An 18,151-nucleotide genomic window follows, 5' to 3' on the forward strand; every position below is an offset into this window, starting at 1 on the left:
CAGGGCCATTATGCGAAGCTTGTTGTTGTCTTTTCATAAACACTGCTGATTATTTTTGTGGTCGTTTGGGGCCATAATGCAGCAAGTACTGAGGCCTATGCACAAATCTTTCTCTGAATATGATTTATCCGCTTCCCTCGCCTCCTTTAAAAGATATCAATGGAATGCACAATCATATTAGTGACAAGAGTTAATACAGTGAACACGTCGATTGTGTAGCCGGTAAGCGTCAATCTGTGTTTTGCTCACAGAATTGGTTTTCCTTTTCTTTTAACTGATGACAAAAAAATAACATGTCACGCTATCTTTAAACTGTCTTCAAAACATTCATTCTGGGAACTTCTTCTTCTGCGTTCCTCGTGATCATGGTCTCAGACTTGCAGTCCTATGCTGGAAATGAAGGTGGTGGTCTTGATGAGGTCTTCTTTGGTGCCCCAGAGCTTTTCTGCCAGTGTGGCTCCATAGGGCCACTGCTGCGTCCGTGCATCTTGATACAGGGGGCAGGACTGCAAGATGTGCTCCGGGGTTTGTGGGCCTGCCTTACACGGGCAGTCAGGAGTGTGTGACAGCTTTATTCGGTATTCTGGGAACGAACTTGGATTGACCCAGTAAAATCTTGTGCGGGGCCAGAGTCTAAACAGAACAAACAGTTCATGATCCGGATATACGTCTAAATTCGGAAGCCTCACAACTTTTAAAAGTGTGTTTTTGTAACATTAATGATTCTGTTTTATATGTTTCTACTTCTTTTTATGTGCTTTCTTGTTTCACTTTAGATACTGGATTTGTAAAGCGCTTAGAGCTTGCTTATGCTTGAATTATAGCGCTATATAAAAATGAAATATAACTATTATCATTATTATCATTATTCACTGGTTTGGTCGATTTTTTTTTTTTTTTTTTTAATCTGTGTATGTTTAAATCAAATTTGGTATTGGCAGACAAAGTATTTCCAGTCTTCAGAGAAAATGAATTTGTTAACGTTTATCACACACACACACACACACACACACACACACACACACACACACACACACACACACACACACACACACACACACACTGATTGAAGACATTATAGCTGACCAACCAAACGCAACGTTCAAATAAAGCATCAGCCAAACAAACAAACGAACTGATGGCCAAATGGAAATTGGTATAGCTGCAGACCACGTGCATGATACAAGGTGAAAACTGGGTCAACGAACACAGCGCACAGACAGAGCCACCACGGAAGGCGACGAGCCTCACGTGCAGGAACCAGCAAATTGACAGCAAATATCTCTGACAGCTCCGTCGAGTGCTATGCAAACAGGAGTGGTGGAAATCCCGTTGGCAGTCCTACACCAGGAGTCCATGCATAAACATTCGTTTGGTTCCAATCGCAACCATCCATATTTTATACGCTTTAGCAATACTGTTTGGGCCAACAGGGCTCTGGGTTGGTGCCTGTCTGGTGAAGCAGATTTTTCAAATGGAATAATGGTCTGTGTCTGTCTGCCTGTCTGTCTGGTCTCTCTGTCTCCGTCTCTCTGCCTCTCTCTCTCTCTCTCTCTCTCTCTCTCTCTCTCTGGGCTTGGATATATGTGACGGAGTGGATGTTTACATGTTGGCACCAAAAAAAAAAAATAAAAAAAAAAGCTGGATGATATATGTATACATGATTCTTATAAATGATTCTCATGTAAATACATGATTCTTATAAATGATTCTCATGTATATACATGATTCTTACTCTCAGTGAGCTTCAGGGGTTGTGCCTGTGTGTGTGTGTGTGTGTGTGTGTGTGTCTGTGTGCGTGCGTGCGTGCGTGTGTGTGTGTGTTTGTGTAGATGTGTGTGTGTGTAGATGTGTGTGCTTGTGTGTGTGTTTGTGTGTGTGTGTGTGTGTGTGTGTGTCTGTCTGTCTGTTGTTTTTCCTTTGTCTTCTGTTTCTTCTTCTTCTTAAAGTTTTCGTTGTCTTGTCTTTTCCATTTATCCATTGGATAATGCAAAAATGCCATTACAATAAAAGAGTGCTTCAGAAGAAGACAAGAGCCAAGGTGTCTGGAAATCACTTCAGCATGTCCAGTCCTGACAAATCATACTTGCATCACTCAGTGTGCCAAGTAAGAAAGGGGTGTGGAATCCAGAAAGAAGCATGAATGAATGAATGATTGATAACCGCTGGAGTTAAATCTTCTCCGCGAAAAATTTCTGTTTTCAATGTCGTTTTTACGCGTGCGTAACTGTCTCCTCCATTAAAAGTTTCATCTCCTCTGCACACACACAGCGACTGGCAACTGCTCTTTCACTTTCATCTATTCACACGCGTAGGCACATACGCACGAACGCCCGCTCACACACACACACACACACACACACACACACACACACACACCACAACACACACACACACCACAACACACACACACACACACACACACACACACACACACACACCACAACACACACACCACAACACACACACACACACACACACACACACACACACACACACAACACCTCACCACAACACACACACACACACACACACACAACACCACAACATAACACACACACACACACACACACACACACACACACACACACACACACACACACACACACACACAACACCTCACCACAACACATCGCACACACACACACACACACACCACAACACACAACACACACACACACACACACACACACACACACACACACACACACACACAACACACACACACACAACACACACACACACACACACACACACACACACACACACACACACACACACACACACACACAACACAACACACAACACAACACACACACACACACACACACACACACACACACACACACACCACAACACACAACACAACACACACACACACACACACACACACACACACACACACCACAACACACAACACAACACCACAACACAACACACACACACACACACACACACCACAACACACAACACAACACCACAACACAACACACACACACACACACACACACACACACACACACAACACACACAACACACACACACACACACACACACACACACACACACACACACACAACACACACACACACACACACACACACACACACACACACACACACACACCACACACACACACACACACACACACACACACACACACACACACACACCACACACACACACACACACACACACACACACACACACACACACACACACACACCGAGCACTGGGGACAAGCATCACTGAGCAACCAGCCCAAGCAATAGAAGTCGCTACCAAGCTGCATGTTGACTACTTCCATCATCTGTCGTCTGTCGGGCTTCCCGCTAAAAGTGATTGGATGAGAGTGCAGTTTATACTGGTGAGGGGGGGGGGGATTGGGGGGGCGGAGGGGGGGGCGTGGGGGGAAGGGTCGGGGGGAGGGGGAGAGATGGATGGGGGTGGGTTGTGTGTGTATGTGTGGGTGTGGGTGGGTGGGTGTGTGTGCGTGTGTGTGTGTGTGTGTGTGTGTGTATGTGTTTCTTTGTTTTTGTTGTGTGTTGGGTTTTTTCTCATTTTATTGATTGCAGAGGTTGGTAGGGTGATGGCCAGGAGTCCACAAACGTGATTCTAGCCCCGTGCACTTTCACGCTTTGACTGATTGATTCCCAGGGGGTTGTGTGTGCGAGTGTGTGTCTGTGTAAGTGAAGGTGCTTGTGTGTAAGTGAAGGTGCTTGTGTGTAAGTGAAGGTGCTTGTGTGTAAGTGCATGTGTGTGTGTGTGTGTGTGTGTGTGTGAGCGCGTGCACCCGCACCCACACGCACGTGTTGGAAAGGCGGAGGGAGCGGGAACAAACCGCGCAGTAAGTTTTAGTGCACAGGCATGTCATTTAATTAAAAAATTTGTCTCAAACCATTGCATACACCATCATTCCAATTGTCCACATTCCGTGAACATCAAGTTTCCTCACATTCTCTCCCTCCCGCTGGTTACCCTTCTGTAACCGGGTGGAGATCTTTGATCCGCAGTTTCTGTGCCCGCTTTCTGGGTGGACAGATGGACATGGGTCTATAGCACATACCATCGCTCAGACACCAAGCTGTAAGCGCTTTACAAACAAGGAGTCATTTGCACAATAGCCTGCCCACCTGGAGAGAACCAACTGAGAGCTGGATTTCGGCGCTCGTCATTCGTTTCCTGTTTCATTCAGTCAGGTTTCAGTCGCGCGCGCACGCACACACACACACACACACACACACACACCCGCGCACGCGCTCTCTCTCTAACATGTATGACCGTTTTTGTTTGTTTGTTTTATACCCCGCCATCTAAGAAGTCATACTCCAGCTTCAAGGATCGAGTTGCATGCTGGGCATGTTCTTGTTCATACAACCCACCGAACGTTTACTTGGATTACAGGATCTTTAACGTGCGTATTTGATCTGCTGCAATCGTATACACACGAACGGGGCTCAAGTTAAAGCACTAGCAGGTTTGCAGTATGTTAACCAAGAAGATAAAAAAAATATCCACCCCTAACCTACCAGATGCGCATGGGATCGAACTCAAGAAACTTAGCTTTGCTGTTGTGTCCTGACTGTTCACCAGTGCTGTAACTGAACTTTATGCACTCTCCCAGCACCAGAGACTCTTACCGCCATTATACGCCAGCAATCAAGATGGCAATCGCTGGTAGTAAAGTGGCCGACGCATTTTACTGCCCGTCAGCAGTTGCCGTGCAGCAATCCTTTCTGTCGCCGACTCGGCAGTTTACAGCTGAGTGGAGATATTTTATCTGCTATTTCAAACAAAACAAAAAACAAAAAAAAGAGAGAGAGAGAGAGAGAGAGCTTCAACGGGGCTCAATCAACAATGGGGGCATGTGTGGCCATAGTTACAGGCTCTAGAAATACTGCAGTTCGACTTACAAGTTGAGTGTGACGGACGCAATAGCCGAGTGGTTAAAGCGTTGGGCTCTCACTCTGAGGGCCCCGGGTTCGAATCTCGGTAACGGCGCCTGGTGGGTAAAGGGTGTAGATTTTTCCGATCTCCCAGGTCAACATTTGTGCAGACCTGCTTATGCCTGAACCCCCTTCATTTGAAAACGCAAGCACAATATCAAATACGCACGTCAAAGCTGAATAATCTTGTCTCTTAGTCCCAAACCTAAATGGACATCCATAGCAGCATGGTCATCATCATCATCCTTCTTCACCATCAATACAAAAAAGTCCCATATTCTATGGCTTTTCAGGCCCTACTCTCATGGTGACCTCAATTTTGCATGTGCATGCATGAGTGGAAGTTTTTGGAAGAAAGGAGGAATGCAAAACTATAAATATAATTTACATGTATACACATGTGTCCACGTTTAAACACACACACACATGCAAAAGAAAAGAAAACAAAACACATACACTTGAAAGAAAACACCGTCCTTTTTATTCCAACAAAACTAACATTGCTTAAATCACACACAAGGTTACATATCCAAAACGAAATTCATAATAACCAATTACTGATATGGTATCATAAATCTCTTCTGGTAAATGGGAGCAAGCACCAAATAACTAAAAGCAAAACATCAATAACCAGAAACTGATTTTTAAATATTCATTGTACAGCAAATCTCATCTGGGAACTGAAAACAAGCAAGAGAAAAAATAAAATCAATGTGTCATATGGGTTATTTCGCACAATTCTATTTCTAATCAGTACATGATTTGATCTTTCCAGGCACAAAATGGCAGGTGCTTGGATGATAACATTATTCAATTCAGCTTGTGTGAGCGAAAAAAAAAAACCCACAATAAGGTGGAGGGGGAGTGTTTTTGTTTGTCTTTTTTTTTTCTTTTTTTTTTTTAATTCTCAATGGACTTACACCATTCATCTCTTTTGCTGAACTTCTCACCATCCTGAGATAAGTATCATTGATACAACATTCCCCATTCCCCATATTTCATTATGGTTGCATATCCCCCAGTTATCTGCACCCAGGGGTCTTTGGGTAGAAAGCATAGCACCACATTTGACACACACCATGGTAACGGCATCAAGAAACACTGTAGCTGATAAAGGTCAGGTCAAGCAGTGGTAAAGGCACCAACCTTCTGTTGATTTTTTTTCATGTTCAGATTGACGAGTTGGTTTAGGGTTGCTTTTGTTTTGTTTTTAAGGTGAAATCCATCTGATATGCAAACAGACCAGAAATGGCCACAATGGCAAATAACATGGCAAAATGGGCAGCTATCGAATGGGTAATGGTGTGTGTGTTTGTGTGTGTCTGTGCCTGTGTCTGTGTGTCTGTGTGATCAATCTATGTAAATGGATCGCAGTCAGGTAGAATTCAAAGTAAATCCAGGGAAAGATTCCTCAAAGACATACAGGTGAATAGACCAGGAACGCTGAATTGAGAGGACAGCACCAAAAATAAACAAATAGCAACAATAATATCATCATCATCATCATAAAAGGGGGAAGGTGGGAATAAGACAGCAATATAAAAGAAGATGTTTCTGGTCCAATTTTTCCAGAAATCAAAGACAGTTAAAAATGTGTCATGGCGCCCACTGCTTCACCTTGGAAGATACCTCCCAGATATACCACAACCTTTTGAAGAACAGCTGATAATGCAACACACACACACACACACACACACACACACACACACACACACACACACGAGGAGCATTGTCACATTACTCCATAAGACTGAACCAGCTTTGCAAGTTTCAGGGCAAAAAAAAAAAAAAATATATATATATATATATATATATATATATATATATCACCATCCCCACTACCTAAAGATACACAAAGTCTAAGTCAAAACACATAATCATGATGAGGAATCCAGTTTTGAAAATGTTAATGCTGAAAATTCATGTATGTGGTACCTAATATTCTGCTATAGGCATTGATCCATCTATCTCATGCGACTATGGAGTTGCCCTATGGGTGGTGATTGATAGAGTAAGGTGTGGCTGGACAGGCCAATAAGGAGTGACAGCTCCTCCCACATTATGTACAAGTGGTCTGATGCTGGTCTGTCTGACTTTGGGCATTTCTCCTCAGTTCTTTGCCTCAGGGTATTGGGCAAGTGTCCTTCCAACTTGGAGATGTTTTTCTGGACCATCTGCATCCAAGCTAATCATTCTGAGGCTACAGCTTCTCAGCTGTTCAGGTCAACTTACAAGGCCTTCAGATCTCTCTTGCAGATGTCTTTGTTTATGGAGTTGAAGTCTGTGTTTATGGAGTTGAAGTCTGCCAATGGGACATTGTCCCTGTACCATTTTTCCACAAAGGATAATCTTGGGAGATCAGTAACACTATGTGACCAATGCAACACACGCCACTGACAGCATCAAAATTTATAAGAAAAGGAAAAGCGAAACAGCTTCACATCAAAATGTACATATGCTGTAAACAACAGTCTTTTCAATAAAAGCATTATTGAGTACTGTATCTGAGAGTACCCAAGGTAAGTGACTTCTGAATACAGCCTATTACTGGGAACCAAAGACTGTGTCCTCACATAAAACAACAATATCAACAAAAACATGTTAAAAGAAATGAAAGAAGAAAACAAAGCAAGCTTGACAATGGACAAAAAATATTTTTAAAAATCAAAACATTAAAGAAAACACAATACTAAACAACATTTCATCTAGCTTTTTTTTTTCAAGAAGCAAAACAAAGGCAATATTGTGTACATAGAAGGGGCAGTGGCTGCACAAAAGCACAGACAAGCAGAAGATGCAGAAGGGAAACAATGAAAAGCAACTTTTTTTTTTTAACTGAACATGCAAAAAGCGATCAACATCTCAGTAAACAGACCACTTCCCCGTTAACAGTAACATGTTGTAACAACACATAAGCATATGCACATTTCACAAGATAAAACAACCAGACAAAAACACATTGGAAAGTATTGTAAGCATCACTTGTCATTTTCGTATTTGTTAGTAAAACAATATGAACGTGAACTTTGTTGCAGAAACAGTTGCATGGTAACGTGACAAAGACACCAGCAAGAGATAACTTGCAAAATACTGAATACTTTTCCCCAGAAAAACACTTCATCACAGGGCAACAGTTTCACTGGGGTCATTTCTTTGGCAACAAGAACTTTTAAACAATTTTGGCAAAAATACAAAAATTCACTCCTCCCAACAAAAGGTGCCAGAGTAAAATGGGAACACAGGGTGGGCGCAAACAATCAATAATAATTCAAAAACAAAATCATAACTTCGATTTATCATCAGTCGTTTGGTAACAAAGATATGACAATATTTTCAGCAAAAACTTCTTTGTCTGCTTTCAGAAACATTCCTTTCTGGGCACATAAAAACCAGGATAAAAACAATGGGTTATGCATATAATATATATACTATGGTGAAAAATGGAATGAACAGTATTGAGAAAGGCCGACTGAGTATGGAACAAACTCCACAGTTGTGGATCACAATGAAACAAACACAACTGGATCTTTTCCTTTCTTTTATTCATTCCTTTTCTTTTGATCATTACACTGTTTTTACATTCAATTTTTTTTTTTTTAAGTTTGACTTTCTTTTTTTAATTGAAGACACAGGGAAGTGCACATGAATGTCATAAATGCCATGACATGGTTCTGAGACTACCAACTTAATTATAACATTCAGGTTTAATGTTGACACCCATCTCTTTTGACATGACCTTCAGGAACAGCCATCTTAAAAGGGTGGGGGGTAGGGGACCTACCCAATGCTACACAAATAAGTATCCATATCATTCATTCATTCATACACTGACACAGCCAGTACGATGGGTAGCGAAAATATGTGTATTCGACTTTATGTTGTGTGTCTGTGTTTCAAGCTCAGAGCATTTAAATCTGAGTGTGAGCTCGGTGCTCTCTTTGATGAGCTAGCCATACACCCCAAGATAACAGTGATGGTAGATAAACCATTTCTTCCCTGTCTCCAACTTCACATCTTCCTTGCCTCCCATTTCACTTCTATTAACTCTTTTTGTTCTACAGGACAGTACAAAGAGCAAGTCAACCTGCACATCATGGTCTTTCAAAACCACCTGACCGGTTAGTGAATGGTTTAGAAAGATGGGGGTGAGATAGAATCACCAAAAGTGAAACTGCCAAACACAAGTCAGTCACATTAACCCCTTGAGTGCCCTGGACAGAAATTTCCGTCCCCTACCAGTGTGTAACAAAGTGCCTGAAGATGGAAATATCCATCTGCGTCATGTAGGATTTTTCCGATCGCAAAACCATTTCTGAAATTGTTATATTTGGATAGCATGTTTATTTTCCTATCAGAAATGTATAGGTAATGTATACTTTCTTTCAGTAGTTTGCATGCTAGATTTTATCATTATTATTATCATTATTACCCTCTGTGACCAAAATCCGCTGGCAAATAGTTGTCAATGAGTGAATACAGGCTTGGCACTGAAAGGGTTAAGCAGTACACAAGTTTTCTCACATTTTCATGCTCTAAAATAAGACAAATGTGCAGAATGTCAATCCTTTGTGATACAGTGCTTCTCATCAGCTTGTATACATATAATATATATGTCCTGCTCAACAGTGGTAATACATTACTGATAATGCACAATTACATATGCACATGATTAAATGGTACAGAGAAAAAAAACAATCCAGAAACTTTGCTAATTACCTACAATAACCACAAAAAAGGTAACAAAAATAACACATAACACAGAGATATGAAAAGAATTTACAAATAAAGAAAGAAAGTCCCGTTTACACAGATATGACCACATAATGAATCGTAACTGGTATCACAGGGTCCAAAAACAACTGGGCAAAGTTTACAAAACAAGCACCTGGACTGTCGTCATGGTTGTCCCCAATAAAAGAAATGAAGGCATAATTCTCATCTGAAGAAACGTTGATATTCAATCTCAAAGTGGGCAGCTGTGCAGTACAGCAAACAAAATCCAATCCTGGCATTTTGATACGCACTTTAAAGACCCTGTTAGGCTTCAGAGATCTTGTCTGGTCACGTGTCAGTATTTTAAGGGTTTCATTTGTATTACATTTACTGCAAGGGTTTCATTCAAATTGTACTGTATTCCACTGTGCTGCAGCCAATTTAGCTGTATGGCACTGAATTATATATGAACACTACGTATCATCATTTTTTGCATAGCACCAGTTCCTCTCCATTTCATGTTATGACTTAACTTGTAGGATAATTACTGCTGCAGGAACTACCATACCCTTTTGACCTCAGTATATGCCTATATACCTGCACCTGCCTACATACCTGCACACTCCCCTTCACACAATCATAATACACTCTGTCAGTGTATGCTGGTAACATTTATCACTTGGTCTCTCTACTGTCTGTAAAATACTTTATTTCAGTTTCAAGGAGGCATCTAAGTGTGTGGACTGATCTCTCTCTCTCTCCCTCTCTCTCTCTCTCCTCTCTCTCTGTATATATATATATATATATATATATATATATATATATATATATATATATATATATATACATATACTGTGCCATATAAAGCTAATTCCTTGTGTCTGAAGAAAAAAGGAAATACAAATTTTGTTTTCAGTATCATATTGATGTACAATACTGTTTTCAATGGGGGTTTTTTTTGTCATTTTAACAAAACAAGACAGCCAAACTGAAAAGAGACTGAGGAATGAGAGTGAGACTGAACTCTAACTAAACGTTTCCATAGAATAATAACAACAACAACAGTAATAATATTAGTGGCAGTGGTCATCACAGTAGTAATAGTAGTAGTAGCAGCAGTAGTAGTAGTAGTAACAACAACAATAATAATTGACATTTCTGTCATTGATATTCAAATTTTGTCCCATCTATTCAACTTATTCAGAATCTTGTGAGTGTAAAGCAAAGTAAGGCAACCACCAAGTTCTTCACCCACAAACAGGTAACAAAGACAAAGGCACTTTTTATTTCATCATAATCTGTTGTTACACCATGGCACGCTGAAGCAAAATCAAACTATCATGTTTAATAGAACAATATTATCCGCAGTTGACATACTGGTTGTCACACACACACACACACACACACACACACACACACACACACAGATGATAAACTAGAACATGACAACAACAGAAGCCTATCTATTAACCTTCACATTCAGTCACGTACATTCGAAGCGATCAGTGATCATATGAGAACAACAGAAAACCATTTATCAGCCTTCACAATCATGACACTTACATCTGAGCCAATACGTGATCATGCCAATCTTCTCTGATAAAGTCAGGCTATCAAACACATACACTGGGTTTAGTAAGCAGGCATGTTTGTTTCTCACAATGTTTACCATTATTTTTAGGGCACTTTTTTTTTTTTTTTAATTCAATCAAGCTGTGATTGTGACTGTGGTCATGGGCACAGAGGTTTAGTATTTCACATCACCAGGTTACAAAATATGCTCCCCATTCTCTCCTAAAAATCCAGTCACTGTTATCAGAGACAGAAAAAAAATGTTTGTTTGTCCTGTTCTCTCTCTCTCTCTCTCTCTCTCTCTCTCTCCCTCTATCTCAAACTGGTTTGCCACTACCAAAATACTGCTGTCTCTATCAACAGTGCCACTCCTGTCTTTGACACTGATAAATGTGGGAGGCTGGAAACACAGCTGGAACAAAGTGTTGCAAAACAAAACCTCATGTGGCTGTAGCAGTGGTAAAAATCATAAATAAATTTCTTTCGGTAACACTGCATATATATCTTCAATTCACTCCCTAATACCAACAGACTTAAAAGTTACACTGAAAATCTTTTCTTTTTCTTTTTTTCTCGTTAGATTTAAATATTCAGTTAATTCTGACTAGGACTCATGGGTCACTCCAAACCAAGAACAAAGGAAAACACATTTCCAGTAGATATAAACATCACACATTTGTTGAAAAAATATATATTAAAATGACTGAGTGAGTATTTGCTCTTTTTTTTCTTTTTTTTTTTTTTTTCTTTTCAAAAGTTAAACCACAAAGTTTCAGTTTCAAGGTAGTGACCTTCGCATAAACCCCAACATGCCGATCAGGCCACAAAGAAAAACTGAGACCTGCAATTTCTGATCTTAATTAATATATATATATATATATAGTATAAAATTTTAAAACAATGAATGACATGAATGGCAATGGACAGTGTCATAAATCAGCAATTCTTCAATTCTGAGTATATGGGGTGGGAGGGTGGGGGTGGGCCACCATTATATATATATATATATATATATATATATATATATATATATATATATATATATATATGAATGTATTACTATTACAATTACTGTATTAGAAAGGGTTAGCAAATTAAACAACAGACCAATGATTTGAACTGTGGACTGATTGAGTAATCAAACATATGATCACACACATCTGAACATTTCAAGTGGGATTCTGTTTATTAACTATAATGGCGGTCAGAAGAAAAAAAATTTTTTTTTTTTAAATGTGTCTTTTCCATGTCTTTTAAAAATTGACACTGAAGTAAAGATATTGGTAAGGAACTGATAAAAACAAACTACATCCATTTGTGAATCATTTCTGCACAAAATAAAAGTTACTTATTGAACAAAAACACAACATAATCATATCAACATGTAGATAGCTTATCAGTAAAAATCAAATCATAAATTACAGGTTGGCCAGAAAATAAAAGGTAAAGGTAGAGACAGAGAAGGTAAGTGGGGTGCTAATGTTATGAAGGCAAGAATATACAATCTGTTTGTAACTGAACAAGTCACATAAAAAGTAGTAACTTTAATCACTGTATCCATAATCAGTATAAACTTCAACAGGCATTTAGTTTTGTAATGTTTATGTGTATGTATACATTCTATCATGTGTGTGTGTGCCTGCGTGCACAAGTGTATGCATGAGCAAGTGTGCATGTTGTATTGCTTTTTTGTCAAAACAGATTTCCCTGTGTGAAATTTAGACTGCTCTACCTGCAGAGAGAGTGAGGGGGGAGAGAGCACATCATCCGAGTGCAGCACCACCTTTTTTTCTTTCAGATAGTATATTTGCTTCACTATTACAGATGATTTTTCCAAAGAATTTTGCCATGGACAACCCCTTTGTTACCATGGCCAGTTCTTTTACGTGCGCTATGTGTGTGCTACACACAGAACCTTGATTTATTATCTCATCTGAAAGACTTGCACCCAGACCACCACTCAAGGTTTAATGGAGGGGGATCAAAGATCCCAATTCAGTGCAGGACTCAATCCCATAGACACTCGCTTTTTACTTGAGCGCATTACCACTGGGCCACCATGGCACACACACACACGTGTGTGTGTGTGTGTGTGTGTGTGTGTGTGTGTGTGTGTGTGCATGTGTGTGTGTGTGACTGATTACCTATGCCATGCCTTATCCTGCACTGCATTGCTTTGCATTCCTTTGCATTGGATTGCATTGTATTACTTTTGGTCAGAAACAGATTTCCATATATGAAATTCATAATGCTCTCCCCGGGAAAAGTGTATCACCATTGTGCAGCACATAATTTTTTTTTTCTTCTTTTTTCCTGTCTTCAAGTGTATTTTGTTTTATTATATACAACATTTCGTCAGCTTCACACTCCAACAGCGCTCCCTCAACTCTCCAGTTCCTCATCAAATTTAAAAAAGCACAGAAAGAGAAACAACACACACAGACAATACATGTATTCTAACCAAGTTCTGCCATCTAATTTCCTATCTGCTGTTCCTGACCAATATGGTAAAATACCCCTACCCCCCCAAGCCCCCCCACTCCCCCCCCCACCCCCTCCACCTCCCAACTCCTTTCCACATGACCAATGTATCTGTTGTGTCTTATCCTTTTTTAACCAGCAAGGTGACTAAATCAGTCCACTTCATCACTTCATGAAGACAGAGAAGAAAAAGAAACCAACGTTGAATATTTTTAAGAAAGTAAAGGTAAAGGGAAAAAAGTGTTTCTGTAAACAACAGGCGACTGTTGCGGTGAGTAAATCGATTTAAGGCTACCATCACCACACTAAACACTTTCTGGAATGGGCAAGAACTGCACGTGGGGAATTTGGTGATTTCTGTAACACTGAAATCTTTGTGACCATGCAAGGTCCAGGGACAGCTTAACTAAAAGGTGTCTTAATATTGATAGAAAGTAAAACGTAGGAAAAATATATTCAAAAATCACCTAAATACCAATAAATAAATCTGTATAATTGCAGAAATACTCTCCCAACCCAAACTCACTGGTACAGATGCACCTATACTCCCCCCCACCACCCTTGCTCACTGGTACAGATGCACCTATACTCCCCCACCACCCTTGCTCATTGGTACAGATGCACCTATACTCCCCCCAACAACCCATACTCACTGGTACATATGCACCTATACTCCCCCTACACCAATGCTCACTAGTACAGATGCACCTATACTCCACCACCACCCATACTCACTGGTACAGATGCACCTATATTCCCCCACCACCCTTGCTCACTGGTACAGATGCACCTACACTCCCCCAGCACCTATGCTCACTGGTACAGATGAACCTTGGTGTTGTCGGGGACAACGCACTGGGCTAGGTACTTGGCAAACATGCGGCAGAAGGCGGGCATGATGGCGTCGTTCCTAACCTGCACCAGGCGAGGGAAGCGGCGCCGGAAAACCTGCGTGGCCTCCTCCAGGTGGTAGTGGGGCATCTTGGAGAAGAGGTGGTGCACTTGGTGGGTGCCAATGCTGTGGATGATGCCATGGCACCAGCCGTAGTGCCGGTCCACTGAGCTGAGCTGGCCCCGCACGTTGTCCCACAGGGCGTCCGAGTACCAGGGGATCCCCTCTTCGGTATGGTGCAGGAAGGTGATGACCACCGTGTACGACGCAAACACCATCTCCGGCACCACGTAGTGCACCAGCAGCTTCAGGGCGCCAGCACTCAGCATGTAGTGCCACAGCAAGCTCCCCCAGCCCAGGACCAGAGCCACCGACAGCAGACAGTGTAAGGCATGGCGCCGCAGAGCCGGGTGCCAGGGATTGAAGTGGTTGACGGGCCGGGGCCCGTACCCGGTCAGCAGGTATGCAAACCAGCCAATGCCCAGCCCAAAGCCGGGCAGGGTGTAGTTGCCGGTGTCCTGCTTCTTGCGGATGGGGTAGAAGACCTCATCTTTGTCAATGTTGCCCGTGTTCTTGTGGTGTTGGCGGTGGGACAGCTTCCAGCAGTAGTAGGGGCAGAGAAGGAAGGTGTGGAACACATTGCCCACCACCGTGTTCAGCCACTCATGGTGGGAGAACGACGAGTGCCCAGCATCGTGCCCGATCACAAAGATGGCCGTGAAGAAGGTGCCCTGCAGGAGCCAGTAGATGGGCAGCAGCAGCAGCAGGCACCACAGCGGCAAGACACCCGACGACCACAGCCACTCCGCAACCAAGAACAACACCACCACCTGTACAATGTCTCGGGCCGCATAATACATCGATGTGCTAACTTGTGGGTCAAACACATGCTGCGGTAACACTCGCTTGATGTCGACGATGGACGGAAGGTTTCGCGGGATGGGCAGCTTGTTCAGCAAGGCTTCCCCCTCATTATCGTCATCAGCAGCAGCAGCGGCAGCATGTTGAGGTTGCTGCACATTATCCCCCAGTCCCACAGCGTTGTATGTGCTTGCTGCCCCCTCCGGTTCTCTGTACGGCTTGGCGTCAGCCCCTTCCACCATTTTCTTTCCTTCTGCTTCTGTCTCCTTTGCTGGGTTGAAATTTGGGTTTTCGGCTTCTGAGATATACCTGACCTTTCGATGTGACAAGAGGTAAATAGGTAGAGGCTGTTTTTCCGTTCAGAAGATGAAGCCTGTTTCTGTTCTTTAAGTATGGACTGTTTTTCAGTTCTGTAGATAAAGACTGTTTCTGTTCTTCAAGTATGGTCTCTTTCTCAGTTCTGTAGAAGAAGCCTGTTTCTGTTCTTCAAGTATGGTCTGTTTTTCAGTTATGAAGATGAAGCCTGTTTCTGTTCTTCAGAACCTTTATTTGTCATTGGCTGACTACACCTTACCATGAAGAAAATGTGATGTAATACCCGTGTTTTCAAGGCATACAACAGATACTTATCCAACAGGCCTGCAGCAATAAATGTCTGAGATGCACCCTATTTCCGGTGTCAGCTTTCAGGCTGTAAGAAACAAGAACAGGTCATTGTGATACATGTAGACACAAACACAAGTCATTGTCCTTTCATGTCATTTCAAAGATAATTAAAGTTATAAATTTAAATCCATTTAGTCAAAACATACAAATTTCATCAATATCAAATTGTCCAGCTCATAAGAAGCTAAGAATGATACAACTGAAACAGAGAATTGACTTATTGATGCATGGATACATCCCTGCCATACTTTTTTTTTAAAGCACAAAAACCTGTGATCTCTCACTGATTGCACACACACACACACACACACACACACACACACACGTTTACACACACACACACACACACACACGCTCACACACACTCTCTCTCTCTCTCTCTCTCTCTCTCTCTCTCTCTCTCACACACACACACACACACACACACACACACACACACACACACTCGCACAGGTCTAGATTCGATGATTCAGCCACTGTTCTGCAACAACAACAAAACCTTCCGGCCAGTTCAAACCATACAACTCTGTGCACACCACTTCATCAAACTAGTTACCTGTCTGTATCACTACACAGTCTATGCAGGTGTCCCAGTTTCAGACAACCTTTCACACTCATGCCTGATGCAGAAATGCACTAACCGCTATGCAATATCAATGTATGAGCGTGTTCACATCATTTATTTTTCAGCAGATGTCACATGATGGTTTTCATCATCAGTCTAGGATAGGTATGGAAAGGGGGGGGGGGGGGGGTGCAGGGCAGCAACGGTGATGATGGCTACTGTGGGGAAAAAATTTAATTCTGGGATGTGCTGACAGTGGAGTTTCATTCACTGTGACTGTATGACTTCCTTGTTATAAGCCATCTTGTCAGTTCACACAATGAAATGTTTATCTGACTTTTAGAGAGAGTGATCATTGTGACACAAAGTTTGTGATTTCTTATATATGAATTTGGCAACAATATTAGAGCATTTAGTTTCACCCCTCTGTCTGGAATTATATTTCTGATAATTTACAAACTCTTCCAATCCAATTGTGCCAGCATTTTAATCTCAGTCAAAAGCTTATTCAACAGAAAATCTTTCTTTCAGCTTTGAAAACAGGAGAACACAGACTCGCTTTGCCTACACATGAAACAAAGAAAATATAGGTGAATGGAGGAAAAGCACAGAAAAAAAACTGACATGACAACAAATGGAAAAGTAAAATAGCCAAAAACAATCAGAACAAACGGAAACAAGTAAGCAAAGAAGTTCCAGACATCCCAGTGGAATAATTAAGAAAATATGCAGTTTTAGTTTCAAAAACAGTGATACATTAAATATAAAACAGGCAAAAAGAATTCCTTAAAAAAAGTGAAATGTACACAAAATAAAATACTCAAATCAAAATGCAACTTATCAAAATCAATCAATCAATCTTTCTTTCAAAATGCAACTTATCAAAATCAATCATTCAATCTTTCTTTAATGTTTCATACCCACACCTAGTCCAGCTACAAGTGTTTCTCCATGTCACTTGTTCATCTCTGACACTTTCACTTTGGTTTAAGATCAGCAAATTCTATACTTTCCCCTTGTACTACCACCACCACCCTCCAAAACACCCACTTCTACAGACCTGTACCTTGTGACATGATATGACAAAAGTGTATCGCTATCAGTGATGACATATGGGTGAACCAGACAGCCAGTGCATTAAGTGGGAGAAGGGGAAGCAAAGGACAAAAAGATAAAACACCAAAGTTGAATATGCAATGAGTCGTAGTTTGTTTACATATCGTTTGTTCAAATAACTTCAGAAGGATTTGCTGCGTTATCTTGTATTTCAGTGATACCTAAATCAAACAATATAATCTGTGATGACAATGAATACGGCTCTTCTTTTTCTTGATTTCTACATTATGTACTTTATCATCACCAGCTTCTTTTCATAAAACAATATATACTTTCATATATCACCTCAGTTTCAATCCCCCCCCCCCCCCCCACACACACACACACACACCCCTCCAC

At 41.3% G+C, this 18,151-nt stretch overlaps 1 protein-coding gene across 2 annotated transcripts in view; it reads right to left on the reverse strand.

Annotated features, from left to right (window-relative positions):
* Positions 1-13,800: 13,800 nt before the first annotated feature.
* LOC143288917 (sn-1 acyl-lipid omega-3 desaturase (ferredoxin)-like) overlaps positions 13,801-18,151 on the reverse strand; it is a 5,298-nt gene continuing 947 nt past the window's right edge. For both annotated transcript variants that reach the window (XM_076597586.1, XM_076597587.1), the window contains exon 2: positions 13,801-16,156. In XM_076597586.1, the coding sequence (XP_076453701.1) occupies positions 14,526-15,707 (1,182 nt within the window). In that variant the 5' untranslated portion in view covers positions 15,708-16,156 and the 3' untranslated portion in view covers positions 13,801-14,525. The remainder of the gene's footprint in view (positions 16,157-18,151) is intronic.

This window comes from Babylonia areolata, chromosome 13, assembly GCF_041734735.1.
Source record: "Babylonia areolata isolate BAREFJ2019XMU chromosome 13, ASM4173473v1, whole genome shotgun sequence".
NCBI classification, from domain to species: Eukaryota; Metazoa; Mollusca; class Gastropoda; order Neogastropoda; family Buccinidae; genus Babylonia; species Babylonia areolata.